General features: G+C 42.3%; 1 protein-coding gene across 2 annotated transcripts in view; it reads right to left on the bottom strand.

Annotated features, from left to right (window-relative positions):
- Positions 1–23335, bottom strand: part of LOC120028005 (partitioning defective 3 homolog) — a 577327-nt gene that overhangs the window by 358528 nt on the left and 195464 nt on the right. For both annotated transcript variants that reach the window (XM_038973116.1, XM_038973117.1), the window contains exon 3: positions 10020–10206. In XM_038973116.1, the coding sequence (XP_038829044.1) occupies positions 10020–10206 (187 nt within the window). The remainder of the gene's footprint in view (positions 1–10019; positions 10207–23335) is intronic.

Consider the following 23335-nt stretch of genomic DNA (forward strand, 5'->3'; position numbering starts at 1 on the left):
CCTTTGGACCAGAACGAAGGAGTGAAAGAGCGACAGGGGGAGAGAGAGATGGAGAGAGTACAGACGAGAGACAGATGAGTATCAGAGAGCCGAGCCCAGTATCAGCCCTACCTGCTTGCAGTTCAAACCAAACCCTGTTAGTTTATCTATAATGGGCAATCACTGCTTCTGGACTTCAACCAAGCCCACAGAGGACTGAGGGAGGGACCAAAGAAATGAACTCAAAAAGTTCAAGTCTACGATGGAAAATCTCTGAAAACATGTTAAAGTTTCAACTTCAGTTTTCAAAACTTACTTCTAAGACATAACTAAACTCAGCAAAAAAATAAACGTCCTCGCACTGTCAACTGCGTTAACTTTCAGTAAACTTAACATGTGTAAATATTTGTATGAACATAACAAGATTCACCAGCTGAGACATAAAATGAACACGTTCCACAGACATGTGACTACCAGAAATTTAATAATGTGTCCCTGAACAAAGGAGGGGGGGTCAAAATCAAAACAGTCAGTATCTGGTGTGGCCACCAGCTGCATTAAGTACTGCAGTGCATCTCCTCCTCATGGACTGCACCAGATTTGCCAGTTGTTGCTGTGAGATGTTACCCCACTCTTCCACCAAGGCACCTGCAAGTTCCCGGACATTTCTGGAGGGAATGGCCCTAACCCTCACCCTCCCTTTTAACAGGTCCTAGACGTGCTCAATGGGATTGAGATCCGGGCTCTTTGCTGGCCATGGCAGAACACTGACATTCCTGTTTTGCAGGAAATCACGCACAGAACGAGCAGTATGGCTGGTGGCATTGTCATGCTGGAGGGTCATGTCAGGATGAACCTGCAGGAAGGGTACCACATGAGGATCATGCCCTGTAACGCACAGCGTTGAGATTGCCTGCAATGACAACAAGCTCAGTCCGATGATGCTGTGACACACCACCCCAGACCATGACGGACCCTCCACCTCCAAATCGATCCCGCTCCAGAGCGCAGGCCTCGGTGTAACGCTCATTCCTTCGACAATGAACGCGAATCCGACCATCACCCCTGGTGAGACAAAACTGCGACTCGTCAGTGAAGAGCACTTTTTACCAGTCCTGTCTGGTCCAGCAACGGTGGGTTTGTGCCCATAGGCGACGTTGTTGCCGGTGATGTCTGGTGAGGACCTGCCTTACAACAGGCCTAGAAGCCCTCAGTCCAGCCTCTCTCAGCCCATTCGGGACAGTCTGAGCACTGATGGAGAGATTGTGCGTTCCTGTTGTAACTTGGGCAGTTGTTGTTGCCATCCTGTACCTGTCCCGCAGGTGTGATGTTCGGATGTACCGATCCTGTGCAGGTGTTGTTACTAGAGGTCGACCGATTAATCGGCACGGACGATTAATTAGGGCCGATTTCAAGTTTTCATAACAATCGGTAATCGGAATTTTTGGGCGCCGATTATGGCCAATTACATTGCATTCCATGAGGAAAATGCATGGCAGGCTGACTACCTGTTACACGAGTGCAGCAAGGAGCCAAGGTAAGTTGCTAGCTAGCATTAAACCAGGTTATCTAGCTTGTCCTGCATTGCATATAATCAATTTGGTGCCTGTTAATTTATCATCGAATCACAGCCTTCGTCGCCAAACGGGTGAAGTTTTAACAAAAGCGAATTTGCGAAAAAAGCACAATCGTTGCATGAATGTTGTGACGCCCTGACCTTATAGAGCCTTTTTATGTCTCTATTTGGTTTGGTCAGGGTGTGATTTGGGGTGGGCATTCTATGTTTTGTTTTTCTATGATTTTGTATTTCTATGTCTTGGCCGGGTATGGTTCTCAATCAGGGACAGCTGTCTATCGTTGTCTCTGATTGGGAACCATACTTAGGTACCCTTTTCCCTCCTTTCTTGGTGGGAAGTTAACTTTGTTTGTGGCACATAGCCCTTAAGCTTCACGGTTGTTTTGTATTGTTTATTGTTTTTGTTGGTGTCACCTTAATAAAAGGAATATGTACGCTCACCACGCTGTGCTTTGGTCTCCTCCTTTTGACAGCCGTGACAAATGTACCTAACCATAAACATCAATGCCTTTCTTAAAATCAATATCAATTTTTATTTTATATAGCCCTTCGTACATCAGCTAATATCTCGAAGTGCTGTACAGAAACCCAGCCTAAAACCCCAAACAGCTAGTAATGCAGGTGTAGAAGCACGGTGGCTAGGAAAAACTCCCTAGAAAGGCCAAAACCTAGGAAGAAACCTAGAGAGGAACCAATACACAGAAGTATATATTTTTAAACCTGCGTATTTAGTTAAAACAAATTCATGTTATCAGGCAATATTAACTAGGGAAATTGTCACTTCCCTTGCGTTTATTGCATGCAGAGTCAGGGTATATGCAACAGTTTGGGCCGCCTGGCTCGTTGCAAACTAATTTGACAGAATATTACATAATTATGACATAACATTGAAGATGGTGCAATGTATAAGCAATATTTAGACTTAGGGATGCCACCCGTTCGATAAAATACAGAACGGTTCCATATTTCACTGAAAAATCAACATTTTGTTTTCCAAATGATAGTTTCCGGATTTGACCATATTAATGACCAAAGGCTTGTATTTCTGTGTTTATTATATTATAATTAAGTCTATGATTTGATATTTTATAGAGCAGTCTGACTGAACGGTGGTAGATAGCAGCAGGCTCGTAAGCATTCATTCAAACAGCACTTTACTGCGTTTGCCAGCAGCTCTTAGCAATGCTTGAAGCACAGCGCTGTTTATGACTTCAAGCCTATCAACTCCTGAGATTAGGCTGGCAATACTAAAGTGCCTATAAGAACATTCAATAGTCAAAGGTATATGAAATACAAATGGTATAGAGAGAAATAGTCGACGCGTCATAATTCCTATAATAACTACAACCTAAAACTTCTTAACTGGGAATATTGAAGAACTGGGAATATTGAACCACCAACTTTCGTATGTTCTGAGCAAGGAACTTAAACGTTCACTTTTTTAAATGGCACATATTTCACTTTTACTTTCTTCTCCAACACTGTGTTTTTTAAACCAAATTGAACATGTTTCATTACATATTTGAGACTAAATAGATGTTATTTATGTATTATATTAAGTTAAAATAAGTGTTCATTGTTCATTCAGTATTGTTGTAATTGTCGTAATTACAAATATATATATATATACAAAAATCATCCGATTAATCGCTATCGGCTTCTTTTGGTCCTCCAATAATCGGTATCGGCGTTGAAAAATCATAATCGGTCGACCTCTAGTTGTTACACGTGGTCTGCCATTGTTCGTCCTGTCTCCCTGTAGCGCTGTCTTAGGCGTCTCACATTACGGACATTGCAATTTATTGCCCTGGCCACATTTGCAGTCCTCATGCCACCTTGCAGCATGTCTAAGGCACGTTCACGCAGATGAGCAGGGACCCTGGGCATCTTTCTTTTGGTGTTTTTCAGAGTCAGTAGAAAGGCCTCTTTAGTGTCCTAAGTTGTCATAACTGTGACCTTAATTGCATGTAAGCTGTTAGTCTTAACGACTGTTCCACAGGTGCATGTTCATTAATTGTTTATGGCTCATTGAACAAGGATGGGAAACAGAGTTTAAACCCTTTACAATGAAGATCTGTGAAGTTATTTGTATTTTTACGAATTATCTTTGAAAGGCAGGGTCCTGAAAAAGGGACGTTTCTTTTTTTGCTGAGTTTATATAGACAAAAATTCACAGACACTGATCAATGCTTCAACATAGAGTTCCTGCTGTTGCAGTGATTATTGTCAGTGTTGCTGTACAGTACATTGTTAGCGTCCCAAATTGCACCCTATTCCCTATATAATGCACTACTTTTGACCAGGGCCCTATATAGGGAACATGGTGCCATTGTGTGTCCTTTACTGACTTCTATATGGAATTCACCACCCACCGTCTTCAGAGGACAAAAATACACTTTGTTTTTACAACTTTTACTTCTGTTGTTAAATGTACATTCTACACACATTTTACATCCATGGCACTTTTTTTTAATATATATATATATATATTACAGTAGTTACATAGCAAGAATAAAGTAATTACCACAGTGATTCAGTGGGGGCATATTCCTGACCAATTAGAAGTAGGGGTAGAGCGCACCAGCCAACAAACCAGACAGGAACCAGCTTCCCTACTGCTGATTGCCCAACTGGTAGCCAAACAGAAGATATCCCTGAGTGGGTTGAATCGCAACAGGTTTACACCCAGCAGGAGAGAGGAGAGCAGGGGGCCAATCATAATATGTCACTGGCTTCACTCATATCTCCTGTTGTGGTAGTTTTGTTTTAAACCAAGGTCTGTGTACTTTCAGTGGGTTGATGTGCAGTGGGATGGATGGGGGCTGTGCTCAAAGGGAGAGCACTCCACTTTCAGCATAGCCGCCAGATAAGTACCACCTAAGTGGCTGGTTGGTTTGTTTTTCCCGTTACACACAAAAGGTGTCATCAGCTGCCTCTGAACAGGATGGGGTGATGGGATATGGGTTTGATAGAGGTAGAGCAGCTCTTGCTGTAGGTACTGTAGGTTTGATGGATAACCAGGGCAGAGCAGAGGTCCAGGAGGAAGTTCCGGAGAAGGACAAGTATTGGAGTCAGTGTCCCAGGGTGCTGCACCTGAGGCATGGTACGGCACCTCTAATGAGTGCCTCTGTTCTTCATGCCACCATTGCCCAACTGGACTGGGCCTCTTTCCAATGCAGCACTGTAGCGTCTGCGCAATTCCTCAGCTCAGGGTTTAAACACACTACCACCACCTCTATCTTTGCCAACCCGTCCATTGATACCTCAACATCAGGCCCTGGACTTATGCAAATGGAGTATGCAACTCATCTAGATACAGGGTTGTATCTAGATGAGTTCCATGCAATAATGTCCATGTAATCCGTTACATGTAATCGGATTACAAAAAAAAACTAACTGTAATCAGTTACGTGACCAAACAAAAATAAGGTAATCAGATTACAGATAAGTTTGAAAAACTAGATGACTACTTCTTGGATTACCTTAAAATTTTGAAAAGATGTTTGCGAAAACATTTATTATGGCACCTTTCTGTTTTCTCAATGATATTCAATTCAGCATTGAAAAAAGCCGCAAGTTTAAGTTTGTTCCACCTGAGCAAGTCTGACCACAATTCAGAGACCACTATGATGACACACGAAACGAGTTTGATGGATCCTTTTTGTCTTCTTCTAATGCCTCTTAAGGAGAAAGTAATCAGATTAAAGTAATCAGATTACGTTACTGAGTTTGGCTAATCCAACATTTACATTACTGATAACAATTTTGGACAGGTAACTAGTAACTGTAACGGATTATATTTAGTAAGTAACCTACCCAACCAGGTAAGTAGAGTCAATACAACTCATCTAGAGAGTTTATGCAACTCATATGGATAGGGTTCATGAACTGTACAGATCTTAGCAAGCATCAACAAGGCCGAAAGAAAAGTGTTCATTAGGATTCCAAGCTAGTTTTCGTTCTTCAATTTTATAGCTACATTTTCTTTTTCTATCCGCAGGATTATACTTTAATGTGCAGCAAGTGAAATGGACCTCCATCCATATAATTACCAGGCAAATTACATTCATTATTGCAATTTACATCTCATCGGCAAGCCAATTATTAACAGTCTGACCTCCGCGGCTTCCTTCGGCTTGGAAATCTAAAACGAGCTGCCGAGGTGGGCGAGATGGCGGAACGAGAGGGAGAAAAACAATCAATACGATTCTGAAGATGATTATTTCACATATCTATAATGCTATGCTTCACAGCACAGCTGCCCGCTCGGCAGTGCTACTCTGATGTCTGATTTGTGTTATCGCCGCCGGTAATTTGCTGCTTCGCTCCTCTTAAAAGGGACGCAGGCTGCATTCTGCATTCGTCCATCTGCCTGTCCAGCCAATCACACACAAGCATAACAACAGAACACACACACACGCAAACAGAAAAAAAACACACACTCCCACCACAAACAATCCACAGAGTCTAATTAGGCTGTGCAGTATATTACTGCTCTATCACAATGGGACCGGGGGATGAGAGTGAAAGTGCAGTCTTAGACGGTAATCAACTCAGCAATTGAGGGCAAACTCTGTAACTTAGTCCCAGAGCTAATTTGTAGCTGGTGTACCACTCATTTAAATGTGTGAGACAGGAAGGGGAGGGAGGACGAGAGACATAAGCGTGGCTTTAGTTCTCTATAGTATACACTGTGTGCATACCAAACAGCGCTCTATTCCTATAGTGCACTACTTTTCAAAAGGCGTGCACTGTATAGGGAGCAGGGTGCAATTCGGGACACATCCAATGTTTTATAGTGGTGAGACGTGTATCAACTAAAGTGGGATGGGCAACAAACCGATGAGGTATAACAGCACATGACCTTCCTTTACTTTGTCAATAAAATACAATAGTAAAGTGTTCACTTTAAAACAGGATACCTGCTGCTATGATTGTTGGAAGGCGGTGTACTATTATTCCAAAACGATGGTCGCGAGGATTGGAAGTTTACGCGCACGCACACACACACACACACACACACACACACACACACACACACACACACACACACACACACACACACACACACACACACACACACACACACACACACACACACACACACACCTGTTTCAGTAGGGGGTAAAGAGACTCCTCCAATACACAATGGCTCATAAAAACCAAGGGAGGGGAGAATATGCAGTCCCATCAGAGGGCTGTGTACAGTACCAGACCTCCCTGTGAGACAGCATTGTGGAAGCAACAATAACACCACATCACTGGTTCAAAGGAGAGACCCAGTAACATGGGAGGCATCTGTTATGTTGGTGTCTGTCTGAGGTTTGTGTTGGTGTCTGATTGAAATTTGTGTTGGTGTCTGTTTAAGGTTTGTGGTTGTGTCTGTGTCTGTTTGAGGTTTGTGTTTGTTTGAGGTTTGTGTTTGTGTCTGTTTGAGGTTTGTGTTTGTTTGAGGTTTGTGTTTGTGTCTGTTTGAGGTTTGTGTTTGTTTGAGGTTTGTGTTAGTGTCTGTTTGAGGTTTGTGTTTGTTTGAGGTTTGTGTTTGTGTCTGTTTGAGGTTTGTGTTTGTTTGAGGTTTGTGTTTGTGTCTGTTTGAGGTTTGTGTTTGTTTGAGGTTTGTGTTTGTGTCTGTTTGAGGTTTGTGTTTGTTTGAGGTTTGTGTTTGTGTCTGTTTGAGGTTTGTGTTTGTTTGAGGTTTGTGTTTGTGTCTGTTTGAGGTTTGTGTTTGTTTGAGGTTTGTGTTTGTGTCTGTTTGAGGTTTGTGTTTGTTTGAGGTTTGTGTTTGTGTCTGTTTGAGGTTTGTGTTTGTTTGAGGTTTGTGTTAGTGTCTGTTTGAGGTTTGTGTCTGTTTGAGGTTTGTGTTAGTGTCTGTTTGAGGTTTGTGTTTGTTGGGGGAAAAGGAGGGAGAGAGCGATAGACCATGAAGATATCTGTCTGCAAACACGTTCTGATTCCTTTCCTATTGTTATTGCACTTTTCTCTGTTACAATCAGTGGTGATTTTAGCATGTAAATCTTGGTGGGGAAAAACAAAAAAATGTGGGATGCATGTCAGCAAAGCCACTAAACAACACTAAATAATACATTAATTGCACTATAACGGTGCCAAACGGTGCACACAAACGGTTAGGGCCTACATAAAGCTGTCCCAACAGTAGTTCCAACACCTTACCACTGCTACACCTGGCTTTCAGCGGAGCCTTGTCTGGCAGAGAAACAGTTCATTCAGCCTCATTTACCGCCTTTAAAAAAACATAGCTGATATGTCTGACTTGCTTAAACAAATGTGGTGTCTACTGACAATTGAGATGTACGAACTATGGCATAAGGGGACGACAAGCGAATAAGAGGCAATTAGTAATACCGATTAAGACATTAATGAGCGAGCTAGGACGGACGTAGTCAATATAACTATTTGTTCAGCACTTTTGAAATGTACAGCGACAGAATTCAGAACAAGGGCCGTTCTTACAGTGTACTCCCTGTACAACAAGTCAGAATCGTAGGATAAATAAAGGGGGCATATAAACAGACAATGAAAGCTCTTACAATATTCAATGATTACATTTCTCTAAAACAGGTTATAGGCTACATGTGCACCACCAAGTTAGAACAGTAGGCAAAATTAAGAGGTGAAAATAGACCAAATTATTAGGGTGAGGCACATTGAACACTGTTTGGGTCTTTGTGTGTCAAAAAGGATACATGTCATATAACACTATTTGACGCGTTAAATAAGCTTTTAATTTGACATGTCAAATAACACAATTCTATTATAGAATGTTTTTTGTCCTGAATTTACACGTGCAAGCCAAGTGCCAACACTACTATCAGTAGCACTGTCAAAGCTGAACAAAAAAGTTAGTAAACAAGCACACACCGGCCAGGAACGATGTGTTTACAATACCGCGTTGATGAAAATAGTCAAAATTATCCGGGTGAGGCACATGGGCTACTAACAGGTTACCAGACAACATACACTTAGTATTACTTTTTTAGCTACAGGATACATATCTCTCTGGCATCCTACATCATTTATGAAGCAGCACAAGACATTGTTGGACTCACGTTGTTGTGATGTGCTTGAACAGGAAAGTGGCTCGGCGGTCCTTCGTGGGCAAATTTTCTCATCAAATAGAGAGGTACCGGATTTACAATTCCGAGTTGAATGACAGTTCAAAGTGTATTTTCCCAGTTTGAGCTGTTTATTACCGTCTTCCCAGTTGCAATGCTTGCAGTTAGCCACTGTCACCGATTCCTTACAAACCACTCATTGTTGAATTTGTGATCTCCAAATAGTTGTGTAATGTTTATGTCCAATGGCCGATGAGCACCGATACGTTTTATCTATAGTTTGTCTTCATTATTTCTCTTCATATGACAAGGATTAAAAAGGATTTGTCAGTAGATTGTCGACTTCATTCATGATGATGACTGCTAGCTAAGATTGTGAAAGTAAGATGTTGACATGATCAGTCCAATCAAAGCTACTGTACATATAATGTAATTTGACTTCATTTCTGTGGCCATCGACCTTGAGCCTTCATACAAGGGCACTTGTAATATAACTCTATGGCAGGACCTAAAGAGCTAAATATTGGATGTCCACCCTTTCTAAGGAATTAAGCTTGGCGATTACGTAAGGTCCCCATGAGTGACAGAACACTGAGCTCATCATGGCGCAATGCTCGTTTTTTTCTGCTGGCCCGCTCCACCACCACAGAAAGCACTGAGCTAGGCTGAAACACCTGCATTTTGGAACTGCCTTACTCAAGAAAACTTAAAAGAGACCATGTTTGTATGAGGCTTTATTAACTCAATTATATATATATACTGTATATATATTTTACATTGTTTGCAATGATATGTGGCACGTATTAATGCCAAAATAACATGCAAAACAGGCAAGCCCCAAAAACTTGAGCAGCGTGTTATGTATCTAAGTCCAACCTGTAGGAAAGGGTGGAGTGTGTGTGTGTGTGTGTGTGTGTGTGTGTGTGTGTGTGTGTGTGTGTGTGTGTGTGTGTGTGTGTGTGTGTGTGTGTGTGTGTGTGTGTGTGTGTGTGTGTGTGTGTGTGTGTGTGTGTGTGTGCGTGCGTGCGTGCGCGTGCATATGTGTGTGCGTGTGCGTGTTGACCCCCAGGCTCAGCTGTCAGTGTTAATCAGAGACCCGGTGTGTCTCTCCCCCATCATTATGCATGATTGAGTGGATGGTGCAGCCACCGTCCCCTGGATGATACCACCTGCCCATCTCGCTCACCGCAACGCCACTCCCTGGACACAACTCTAACTGACTCTTAAAAAACTTCACTAAACTATATAAAAAACAGATTTATTCAGGGCTGATTGGTCAAGAGTCTGTTTCCTATCTTCTTTCTTACAGATACATGTTTTCAATAGCTGTGACACACTAGAGCACTTAATGGCCAAGTGGCAAACTAAAGTACTACTAGTCTGACACTTACTGCTGCGCAGGGCGGAGGGGGTAACCTCTATCTCGCTGCTGGTCTGGTAGGGCTGGAAGGCGGACATGTTGCTGGAGTTGAGCTCTGTGACGGCAGTGAAGGGGTCAGGGCTCTGTGTGCCCGTTGAGCTGGCACTGGTGCCATCGCCTCCATGGTGAGGGTCCTGCTCCTCATACACTGCCACCAGCTGGAGAGAGAGGGGAGAGAGAGGATAGGTTCAATAATGAGAGAGAGAGAGATGATAGGTTAGATAAGGAGAGAGTGAGAGAAAGAGAGAGAAGCTGATGCACACCTCAAGCAAAACACAAACATGTATGCTAGCTCACTAGCATATGTAAACACATATGCACACACACACACACCTTTCCACTTACAGTACTGCTAGTTGACTACCCATGTCCAGCCACTCAGTGAGCAGCTGTCCTATTTCCATAAAGGTGCTGTGTTGCCATGTATTTGTGGTTACTGGGCAGAGAGGCAGAGCACAAAGAGCATCTACATCCCATTATTACCGCATCCTCACACACAGACCATCACCACGGTGACCTAGCCAACACACTATGCCTGCTACAACAAGGCTCAACTCACAAGCATGGCTTATACTGAGTAAGGTTGTCACGATAACTGATACTTCGATACTGATACCAGTTTGGTATCACGATGCCATCATGATACCAGAGGAAAACAAAAAGGCATATTAGCCAAAGTCAAAGAATGGCACTTGATCCAGACAGATAAATGCAGCTACTTATTTGTTCAACCATTGGGCATCTTTTGAGATCATTATCATTACCTTAAAAAAAATGTACCTCAACATTTTCAGAGACAGTCATTTATGCACTAATTCATCAATTCTACAATCATACAATGGTGGAACCAGCTTCCACCTGAAGCTAGGAATGCAGAGTCCCTGCCCATCTTCCCAAAACATCTGAAACCCTACCTCTTCAAAGAGTATCTTAAATAATCCCACAGCACCCCCCTCGCACCCCGACCCTTCGTGAACTAACACTCACACTTGACTTTTCCCCCCTTAACTCAACTGACTTTGTTGATAGCTACTTAAAAAAAAAAAATACAGATATATAATTGAAGTCGGAAGTTTACATACACTTAGGTTTCAGTCATTAAAACTCGTTTTTCAACCACTCCACAAATTTCTTGTTAACAAACTATAGTTTTGGCAAGTCGGTTAGGACATCTACTTTGTGCATGACACAAGTCATTTTTCCAACAATTGTTTACAGACAAATTATTTCACTTATAATTCACTGTGCCTAAGTTGACTGTGCCTTTTAAGCAGCTTGGAAAATGATGTCAAGGCTTTAGAAGCTTCTGACAGGCTAATTGACATCATTTGAGTCAATTGGAGGTGTACCTGTGGATGTATTTCAAGGTCTACCTTCAAACTCAGTGCCTCTTTGCTTGTCATCATGGGAAAATCAAAAGAAATCAGCCAATTTCCAAACGCCTGAAGGTACCACATTCATCTGTACAAACAATAGAACGCAAGTATAAACACCATGGGACCACGCAGCCATCATACCGCTCAGGAAGGAGACGCGTTCTGTCTCCTAGAGATGAACGTACTTTGGTGCGAAAAGTGCAAATCAATCCCAGAACAGGAAAGGACCTTGTGAAGCTGCTGGAGGAAACAGGTACAAAAGTATCTATATCCACAGTAAAAAGTGTCCTATATCGACATAACCTGAAAGGCAGCCCAGCAAGGAAGAAGCCACTGCTCCAAAACACACTTAAAAAAGCCAGACTATGGTTTGCAACTGCACATGGGGACAAAGATCGTACTTTTTGGAGAAATGTCCTCTGGTCTGATGAAACAAAAATAGAACTGTTTGGCCATAATGACCATTGTTATGTTTGGAGGAAAAAGGGGGAGGCTTGCAAGCCAAAGAACAACATCCCAATCGTGAAGCACGTGGGTGGCAGCATCATGTTGTGGGGGTGCTTTGCTGCAGGAGGGACTGGTGCACTTCACAAAATAGATGGTATCATGAGGCAGGAAGATTATGTGGATATATTGAAGCAACATCTCAAGACATCAGTCAGGAAGTTAAAGCTTGGTTGCAAATGGGTCTTCCAAATGGACAATGACCCCAAGCATACTACCAAAGTTGTGGCAAAATGGCTTCAGGACAACAAAGTCAAGATATTGGAGTGGCCATCACAAAGCCCTGACCTCAATCCCATAGAAAATGTGTGGGCAGAACTGAAAAAGTATATGAGAGCAAGGAGGCCTACAAACCTGACTCAGTTACACCAGATCACAAAATTCACCCAACCTATTGTGGGAAGCTTGTGGAAGGCTACCCAAAACGTTTGAACCAAGTTAAACAATTCAAAGGCAATGCTACCAAATAGTAGCTGAGTGTATGTAAACGTCTGACCCAATGGGAAAGTGATGAAAAAAATAAAAGTTTAAATAAATCATTCTCTCTACTATTATTCTGACATTTCACATTCTTCAAATAAAGTGGTGATCCTAACTGACTTAAGACAGGGAATATTTACGAGGATTAAATGTCAGGAATTGTGAAAAACAGAGTTTAAATGTATTTGGCTAAGGTGTATGTAAACTTCCGACTTCAACTGTGTATACAGTACCAGTCAAATGTTTGAACACACCTAGTCATTCTATGGGTTATTCTTTATTTTTACAATTTTCAACATTGTAGAATAATAGTGAAGACATCAAAACTATGAAATAACATACTGTATGTAGTGACCAAAAAAGTGTTAAACAAATCAAAATATATTTCAGATTTTAGATTCTTCAAAGTAGCCACCCATCGCCTTGATGACAGCTTTGCACACTCTTGGCATTCTCTCAACCAGCTTCACCTGGAATGCAACAGTCTTGAAGGAGTTCCCACATATGCTGAGCACTTGTTGGCTGCTTTTCCTTTACTTGCGGTCCAACTCATCCCAAACCATCTCAATTGGGTGTAGGTCAGGTGATTGTGGAGGCCAGATCATCTGATGCAGCACTCCATCCCTCTCCTTCTTGGTCAAATAGCCCTTACACAGCCTGGATGTGTGTTTTGGGTCATTGTCCTGTTGAAAAACAAATGATAGTCCCACTAAGCACCACCCAGCTGGGATGGCATATCGCTGCTGAATGCTGTGGTAGCCATGCTGGTTAAGTGTGCCTTGAATTCTAAATAAATCACTGACAGTGTCACCAGCAAAGCAACCTCACACCATCACACCTCCACCATGCTTCACGGTGGGAACCACACATGCGGAGATCATCTGTTTACCTACTCTGCATCTCACAAAGACACGACTGTTGGAACCAAAAATCTCAAATTTGGACTCATCAGACCAAAGGACAGATTTCCACCGGTATAATGTCCATTGCCCGTGTTTCCTGGCCCAAGCAAGTCTCTTCTTATTATTGGTGTCCTTTAGTAGTGGTTTCTTTGCAGCAATTCGACCATGAAGGCCTGATTCACTCAGTATCCTCTAAACAGTTGATGTTGAGATGTGTCTGTTACTTGAACCCCATGATTTCTAAGGCTGGTAAATCTAATGAACTTATCTTCTGCATCAGAGGTAACTCTGGTTCTTCCTTTCATGTGACGGTCCTCATGAGAGCCAGTTTCATCATAGCTCTTGATGGTTTTTGCGACTGCACTTGAAGAAACTTTCAAAGATCTTGAAATGTTCCTGATTGACTGACCTTCATGTCTTAAAGCAATGATGGACTGTCGATTCTCTTTTCTTATATGAGCTGTTCTTGCCATAATATGGACTTGGTATTTTACCATATAGCGTCATCTTCTGTATACTAACCCTACCTTGTCACAACACACCTGATTGGCTCAAACGCATTAAGGAAAGAAATTCCACAAATTAACCTTTTTTTCCACAGGAGTCGCTAGTGCGCGATGAGACAAGGATATCCCTGCTGGCCAAACCCTCCCTAACCCGGGCGACGCTAGGCCTCAAATTAACTTTTTACAAGTCACACCTGTTAATTGAAATGCATTCCAGGTGACTACCTCATGAAGCTGGTTGAGAGAATGCCTATAATGTGCAAAGCTGTCATCAAGACAAAGAGTGGCTCCTTTGAAGAATCTATAACATATATTTTAATTAACACTTTTTTTGGTTCTACATGATTCCATATGTATTATTTCATAGTGTTGATTTCTTCACTATTACTCTACAATGTAGAAAATAGTACAAATATAGAAAAACTCTTTAATGAATAGGTGTGTCCAAACTTGACAGGTACTGTATATATTTAAATGGTAGATCTTTAGTCTATTGATAAACGGGGTACATCAAAATGTAGCTTAGGCCTATTCACAAGTGCAGGTGAATGCATATGCAATAGGAGTGTGTGCATGCATTGAGTTATTGAGCTTGATTTGGCTGATCTCATGGGGCTACAGATGATAAACAATCTATTTCCTTTCCATGTGAGAGTTATTGTATTATACTGATCAACAACATTTGCATAGAAGTAGCTTATTTTTAAAAAGTGTGTGCTCTCTCTTTAACCAGTAATGACATATTTCATGAAGAAAGGGGGGGGGGGGGGGGGGGGGCAGCCCGTCAGAGCCCTATACACAGAGTCAGGTCACTGAGGCAATACATCATCTTTGGAAGAGACCGATTAAGTGAATTAATAAGGTTTTGGTGGCAATCAGCTTTGAAATTAGTATATTTTGCGTTATGGTTTGAATATTGACACAAACAACGTACGGGGGGGGGGGGGGGGGGGGGGAATTGATGTTGGCTTCAGCTGTAAACTAGCAAGGAAAGTCAGCCTACAAAGCTGGAAGCTACCAATATCTTATTACATTGTAAAATGTTCTAGCCTGTAATGGACATTGTTTTGCGAACAGTAATGAAGTTTCAACATTTCTGTTTCCCATTTCTGTCTCTGTCACACACTCAAGCATGAACACATGTGCGCATACACACACGCATGCACAAGCACACACACACACACATACATACACGCAAGCACCAGTGGCGGTTGGTGCCATTTAAGATGAGGGAGGACAATTATATTTTTTATGAGCATGGCCTTATTTCTATTACGGCATATTGGATGAATGTCATTCATATTCTATTCACCCAGCTCAATGTAACGTCGATAGGTTTAGGCTACTACATAATACAACATTTTTCCCTATACCCATCACGAGGTAGCTACAACCTAGCCTATGAATGAAAGTTTATAACGTAGATCAAGAGAAATTTGAGTAATCAAGGTGACAGACATTGACACATTCGATAGAGCCTTGCACAATCTTGCCTGCATCTAGCTGATCTAGGGTGTAATCATTAGTCCAACAGTTACATACAAGAGTTTCTATTGGACAAATTCAGGTATGTGTTTTCCCGTTTCGCTCCGTTTGCTTCCATATAAGAAATGTTTTTCAACAGAATCGACGGAATGAATACACCCCTGATCACACACTAACACAATTCACTTTCATGTGTGCCGAGTATTCGGACAAAACGAGTATCCTAACAGATATGCGCAATTTCCTGGATATGATTATGATCAGAGTATTTTTTGTAATTATCCGTGAAAAAATAATCTTTCTCATGTCAGTCAGTCATAGAGTTTCTAAACCATATTGTGCTGTCTTTGAGTCGGTTACGTGCAGTCTAAATAACTCAACTGGCTAGTTTGCCTGTCTGTAAAGAAAAGGGCGGGCTGTACGTTGATCCTGAGTGAAAATATATTTCTCTGTTCATTCGCATCAACATTTCACCCGGTCACTTTTCCTCGCATGTTTTCCGTCTGACCATTTAGATTGCTACTGCCTGCTACTATGACAAATCACATGGCAAGGACGTTTGCTATCAAGCTATCAGTGTGCATAATATCTAACAAGAGGGGCAAGGAAAAAATACTAAACAAATGTGCATTCTGACTGAGTGATAGCAAACTTGGCTGACTGCTTCAAATTGAGGACACATAGACACATACACACACCCACCCCTCTGTGCACTTCTCCTACATGCAGGGAGGTATTTTGCCAACATTTATTTAGGCATATTAAAACAATTCCGTTTTTTCAGACTATCAACTGTCAATTTACGATACGATTATGAATACGAGTATGGCCATGTCGGCACACCACTGCTTTCACAGCAGCCACATACAAACAGCATGAGTCCTTTGATCGCTGGATGATTCCGTCTCGCATCTATTCCCTCTCACCTTTTCCCTTCGCTTGTGGACCTCAGCGCACAACACACCAGCTGTCTGTGACCAGGCGGAAAAAAACTTTCCAAGCCAAACCTTCATATCATAACCGCTAACTTCTACACAAAGCCTACATTGTTGTAACCATATTAGCTAACGTGAAGGCAAACATAGGTACTAGAACTAACACGTTAGTAAACCCTCTACAATCATGCAGTTCTGTGTACAGTTAGCAAGCAATTACACCGGCGGGCCCCAGTGGCACTAAATTAATCAAACCAAAAGCTTACCTTGACTTGGAAGAGTTCCAGTGTTGGATAGCCATTGCCAGCTAGGTAACATAGCATCCGTCTCTGTTTGAGCTGGATGATTGATTACGCTAAACTAGCTAGCTGAGGGCCTCCTGAGTGGCGCAGCGGTCTAAGGCACTGCATTGCAGTGCTTGAGGGGCCACTACAGCCCCGGGTTCGATCCCAGGTTGTGTCACAGCTGGCCGTGACACCCATGAGGCGATGCACAATTGGCCCTGCATCGTCCAGGTTAGGGGAGGGTTTGGCCGGCCGGGATTTCCTTGTCCCATCGCACTCCAATTCATCCCAAAGGTGTTCGATGGAGTTGAGGTCAGGGCTCTGTGCAGGCCAGTCAAGTTCTTCCACACTGATCTTGACAAACCATTTATTGTATGGACCTTGCTTTGTGCACAGGGACATTGTCATGCTGAAACGGCTAAGGGCCTTCCCCAAACTGTTGTCATCAAGTTGGAAGCACAGAATTGTCTAGAATGTCATTGTATACTTCACTGGAACTAAGCGGCCTTGCCCAAACCATGAAAAACAGCCCAAGACCATTATTCCTCCTCCACCAAACTTTACAGATGGGTACTATGCATCGGGGCAGGTAGCGTTCTCCTGACATCCGCCAAACCCAGATTCGTCCGTCGGACTGCCAGATGGTGAAGCGTGATTCATCACTCCAGAGAACGCGTTTCCACTGCTCCAGAATCCAATGGTTGGCATTGTGCAGGGAGATCTAAGCTTGTGTGTGGCTGCTTGGAAACCCATTTCATTAAGCTCTCGACGAACAGTTATTGTGCTGACTTTGCTTCCAGAGGCAGTTTGGAACTCGGTAGTAAGTGTTACAAACGAGAACAGAATATTTTTACACGCTACGCGCTTCAGCACACGGCAGTCCCGTTATGTGAACTTGTGTGGCCTACCACTTCGCGGCTGAGCCGTTATTGCTCCTAGACATTTCCACTTCACAATAACAGCACATACAGTTGACCGGGGCAGCTCTAGCAAGGCAGAAATTTTAACAACTGACTTGTTGGAAAGATGGCATCCTATGACAGTGCCACATTAAAATTCACTGAGCTATTCAGTAAGGCCATTCTACGGCAAATGTTTGTCTTTGGAGATTACATGGCTATTTGCTCAATTTTATACACCTGTCAGCAATGAGTGTGGTTTAAATAGCCAAATCCACAAATTTGAAGGTATGTCCACGTATGTTTGTATATACAGTGGCTTCGAAAGAATTCAGACCCCTTGACTTGTTCCACATTTTGTTATGTTACAGCCTTATTCTAAATTGGATTAAATAAAATAAAAAACTCAGCAAAGTGAAAACATGTTTTTGGAAATTTTGCAAATGTCAATTTTTTTTTACAGAAATACCCTATTTACATAAGTATTCAGACCCTTTGACATGAGACTCGAAATTGAACTCAGCGGCATCCTGTTTCCATTGATCATCCTTGAGATGTTGTTTCTACAACTTTATTGGAGTCCACCTGTGGTAAATTAAATTGATTGGACATGATTTGGAAAGGCACACACCTGTCTATATAAGGTCACATAGTTGACAGTGCATGTCAGAGCAAAAACCAAGCCATCAGGTCAAAGGAATTGTCCGTAGAGCTCCGAGACAGGTTTGTGTCGCGGCACAGATCTGGGGAAGGATACCAAAACATTTCTGTAGCAGTGAAGGTCCCGAAGAACACAGTGGCCTCCATCATTCTTAAATGGAAGAAGTTTGGAACCACCAAGACTCTTCCTAGAGCTGGCTGCCTGGCCAAACTGAGCAATTGGGGTAGAAGGGCCTTGGTTAGGGAGATGACCAAGAACCCAATGGTCACTCTGACAGAGCTCTAGAGTTCCTCTATGGAGATGGGAGAAACTTTCAGAAGGACAACCATCTCTGCAGCACTCTACCAATCTGGCCTTTATGGTAGATTGGCCAGACAGAAGCCACTCCTCAGTAAAAGGCACATGACAGCCCACTTGGAGTTTGCCAAAAGGCACCTAAAGGACTCTCAGACCATGAGAAACAAGATTCTCTGGTTTGATGAAACCAAGATTGAACTCTTTGGCCTGAATGCCAAGTGTCACATCTGGAGGAAACCTGGCACCATCCCTATGGTGAAGCACGGTGGTGGCAGCATCATGCTGTGGGGGTGTTTTTCAGCGGCAGGGATTGGGAGACAAGTCAGGATCGAGGCAAAGTTGAACGGAGCAAAGTACAGAGAGATCCTTGATGAAAATCCAGAGCGCTCAGGATCTCAGACTGGGGACGAAGTTTCAACTTCCCAAAGGACAACAACCCTAAACACATAGCCAAGACAACGCAGGAGTGGCTTCGGGACAAGTCTCTGAATGTCCTTGAGTGGCCTAGCAAGAGCCCGGACTTGAACATCTCTGGAGATACCTGAAAACAGCTGTGCTCCCTATTCTATCTGACAAAGCTTGAGAGTATCCGCAGAAAAGAATGGGAGAAACTCGCCAAATACATGTGTACCAAGCTTGTAGTGTCATACCCAAGAAGACTTGATGCTGTAATCGCTGCCAAAGGTTCTTCAAAAAAGTACTGAGTAGGGTCTGAATACTTACACTACCGTTCAAAAGTTTGGGGTCACTTAGAAATGGCCTTGTTTTTGAAAAAAAGCCCAAAATTTTGTCCATTAAAATAACATCAAATTAATCAGAAACTGTGTAGACTTTGCTAATGTTGAAAATGACTATTGTACCTGGAAACGGCAGATTTTTTAAATGGAATATCTACACAGGCGTACAGAGGCCCATTATCAGCAACCATCACTCCTGTGTTCCAATGGCATGTTGTGTTCGCTAATCCAAGTTGATCATTTTAAAAGGCTAATTGATCATTAGAAAACCCTTTTGCAATTATGTTAGCACAGCTATAAACTGTTGTCCTGATTAAAGAAGCAAATCAACTGGCCTTCTTTAGATTAGTTGAGTATCTGGAGCATCAGCATTTGTGGGTTCAATTACAGGCTCAAAATGGGCAGACGCAAAGACCTTTCTTCTGAAACTCGACAGTCTATTCTTGTTCTGAGAAATGAAGGCTAATCCGTGCGAGAAATTGCCAAGAAACTGAAGATCTCGTACAACGCTGTGTACTACTCCCTGCACAGAACAGCGCAAACTGGCTCTAACCAGAATAGAAAGAGGAGTGGGAGGCCTCGGTGCACAACTGAGCAAGAGGACAAGTACATTAGCGTGTCTAGTTTGAGAAACAGATGTCTCATAAGTCCTCAACTGGCAGCTCATTAAATAGTACCCGTAAAACACCAGTCTCAACGTCAACAGTGAAGAGGCGACTCGGGATGCTGGCCTTCTAGGCAGAGTTGCAAAGAAAAAGCCATATCTCAGACTGGTCAATAAAAATAAAAGATTAAGATGGGCAAAATAACACAGACACTGGACAGAGGAAGACTGGAAAAAAGTATTATGGACATACAAATCTAAGTTTGAGGTGTTCGGATCACAAAGAAGAACATTCGTGAGACGCAGAAAAAACGAAAAGATGCTGGAGGAGTGCTTGACACCATCTGTCAAGCATGGCGGAGGCAATGTGATGGTCCGGGGGTGCTTTGGTGGTGGTAAAGTGGGAGATTTGTAAAGGGTAAAAGGGATCTTGAAGAAGGAAGGCTATCACTCCATTTTGCAACGCCATGCCATACGCTGTGGACGGCGCTTAATTGGAGCCAATTTCCTCCTACAACAGGACAATGACCCAAAGCATAGCTCCAAACTATGCAAGAACTATTTAGGAAAGGAGCAGTCAGCTGGTATTCTGTCTATAATGGAGTGGCCAGCACAGTCACCGGATCGCAATCCTATTGAGCTGTTGTGGGAGCAGCTTGACCGTATGGTACGTAAGAAGTGCCCATCAAGCCAAACCAACTTGTGGGAGGTGCTTCAGGAAGCATGGGGTGAAATCTCTTCAGATTACCTCAACAAATTGACAACTAGAATGCCAAAGGTCTGCAAGGCTGTAATTGCTGCAAATTGAGGATTCTTTGACGAAAGCAAAGTTTGAAGGACACAATTATTATTTCAATTAAAAATCATTATTCATAACCTTGTCAAGTCTTGACTATATTTCCTATTCCTTTTGCAACTCATTTCATCAATGTTTTCATGTAACACAAGGACATTTCTAAGTGACCCCAGAACTTCTGAACGGTAGTATATCAGTTTTTTATTTGTAAAAAATTTGCAAAAATGTATAAAACCCTGTTTTTGCTGTGTAGATTGTAGCTGTCCTCCGGCTACACCATGGTGCTACCCTACAGAGTGCTGTTGAGGCTACTGTAGACCTTCATTGCAAAATAGTGTGTTATCATACATTTTTTGGTGACGTGAATATATTTAGTATAGTTTTATTTAAAAAGGATAGCCTTTTAATGTTCCTCCCCTTCCTCCTCTGAGGAGCCTACACTGGCAAACACGCAAACATATTTGGTTGTGAGGATAAGGAAGGAAGGAAAACTGGCATGCTCAGAGATGCCTGACTACCTGCCAGTCAGCACTGGTCTGTTGGAGCTATGGCAGAGAGCGAGAAGAAGGAATAGAAATTGAGACAGAGAGAGCGAGAGAGACAGAGAGGGAGAAAGACAGAAATAGAGAGATAAAGATAGAGAAAAAGAAGGAGACAGAGAAAAACTAGAATAGAGATTGCGACAGAGAGTGTCAGAGACAGAGAGAGAGGAGACGAGAGACGATAGATACGAGAGAGAGAGAACGAAAGAGAATTGTAGATTGGAAGGCTGGATGCTGGTTCTGCCAAGAGGTTTTCAATGGGATGCGTTTGGCTGTTCTGTTCATCACACAACTACAGCTAATCAACCAATTCTTATAAGAAGATTAGCCTCCCGCTCCCATGTATTATACTTAGCCTACACTCTGAAGGCTGTAGCAAGGAGCCCATGTCAATCCTAGTCTAATGCTATGGAACAATAGCATCTACACTACACCAATGTAAATCTCCCCTTGCTTTGGCCAAAGATTTAGGCAGTATCTTTTCTATAGGCCAAGGATGTGGAAAGCTATAACACAGGAAATATCAGACACAGTCAAATACAACAGCTTTCGTGTAAATGCCGTGGAATTTGTCTGCAGGTTAAAATAGCTGAAGTATTTTTGCACGTGTCGGCTTATTTTCTTGTTCTTCTCTTATTTTGCCTGTTTGCAAGTAAGTTGGCATACAAACACGTTTCAGAGCTTTGTTTCTTATTTGAATTTGATTCAGTATGTGTGTGTGCGTATGTGTGTGTATATGCTTACTATATCCGTGTGTGTGTGTGTATATCAGTGTGTACTGTATGAATGAGTATGTGTGTGTGTGTGTGTGTGTGTGTGTGTGTGTGTGTGTGTGTGTGTATGCTTGCTGTATCCGTGTGTGTGTGTCTATCAGTGTGTACTGTATGAATGAGTGTGCTGACAAACTGCCTGGGAGCTACTCAGTGGTGAAACTCCTCCTCCTTCAATCAGTGGTGAACCAGGTGGAACAAATCTTCCAGGCAATCTGGGCGTGCCAGCACCTGGCTCTGCTGTTGTCTTTAGACCGCAGTGAAAGGAGCATTTATAGCACCACAAGACCAAGGAAACTTCATCTATGTGATCAAGGTGACTGTGCAAGTCCAAGCCCTCCACAAAACTGTGAAAGACAGCCGGTAAGCGCCATATTGGCCATGTTTTGTTAGACTGACTTAAGCAGTGCACTGCTAATGATACTCTGGAAAACACAGACTTAACTCTTAACTTTGATAGGACTTTTGCAGTGGTATTTATAACTTCAAATGTTGTGTGTGGGGTATAAAGTAAGAAGAGCCAAATTCATTGTTGATAGAACTTGTTTGAAATGGTTAAAAGTAAGTTAAACTTTGTAGAAATCTTAGTAAACCAAGTTCTTAATTCAGTAACAAATGTATAGTCTGGAAAATCTTTGGCTAAAAGATGTAGGATTTGTCTGCTTAACTGCTGATTAGAAAATAAGTGTGGTTTTTTGCTACTAGAGGTATTTTGAATGTGTTTGGCTAAAATGCAAATTTGGATAAAAGTGTACTGATTCTGCTCATTTGATTAAAAATGGTGGGTTTCTATTTTGGGAAACATTTGCTTAACAGTGGAAACCTTGTATTTGATAATGGCAGAAATGTGTTTCTGAGGTGGATGTGGATAATTTTGTGTATTTAATTAGGCTGTCAACTCAAATAATCACTTGTATTTGTCATCTCTTTTTTGAGGTTTTTCACCTGTTTACTGCCAACCAAAGAATGGTAAATAAAAGACAAACAACTGATTCCATGGCTGTTTATTGAGTGAAATCCAGTTAAAATCTTCATGTGGAGGGACTGTCCTTTTCAAGTGGGGAATTGCACAAGAAAGAGGTCAAAACTTGACAATGAGTGTGTGTGTGTGTGTGCTCCAGTATGGTTTATCATTAGCATAACTCACACTGACATCTCTCATGTTCTCTTTACACAATTAAAGCAGATTGCATTTATTCAAAAAGCCTTCTTATCTGTCACGCTGACACGACACGCTCGTCATCACAGAAACACTAACTCGGTGTGTAAACGCTTCACGCTGATGTTATTTAGGCCTCCGCACTGCACAGTTCACTGTAATCGCTTTTCGTCTCAGATGCAGAAATTACACCCAAAGAGTTGTGGGGTTATTGCACATTCCTACATTCGCTCTACACACACACATGCACACCACACACACACTTGCGAGAAGCAATCGGGGGTGATGAAAGAGGCACCCTGTTGCAAAATGAGAATCCTTTTATATTAAAATCAGACACTTTGAAGTGG

Source organism: Salvelinus namaycush, chromosome 33, assembly GCF_016432855.1.
Source record: "Salvelinus namaycush isolate Seneca chromosome 33, SaNama_1.0, whole genome shotgun sequence".
Lineage (NCBI taxonomy): Eukaryota > Metazoa > Chordata > Actinopteri > Salmoniformes > Salmonidae > Salvelinus > Salvelinus namaycush.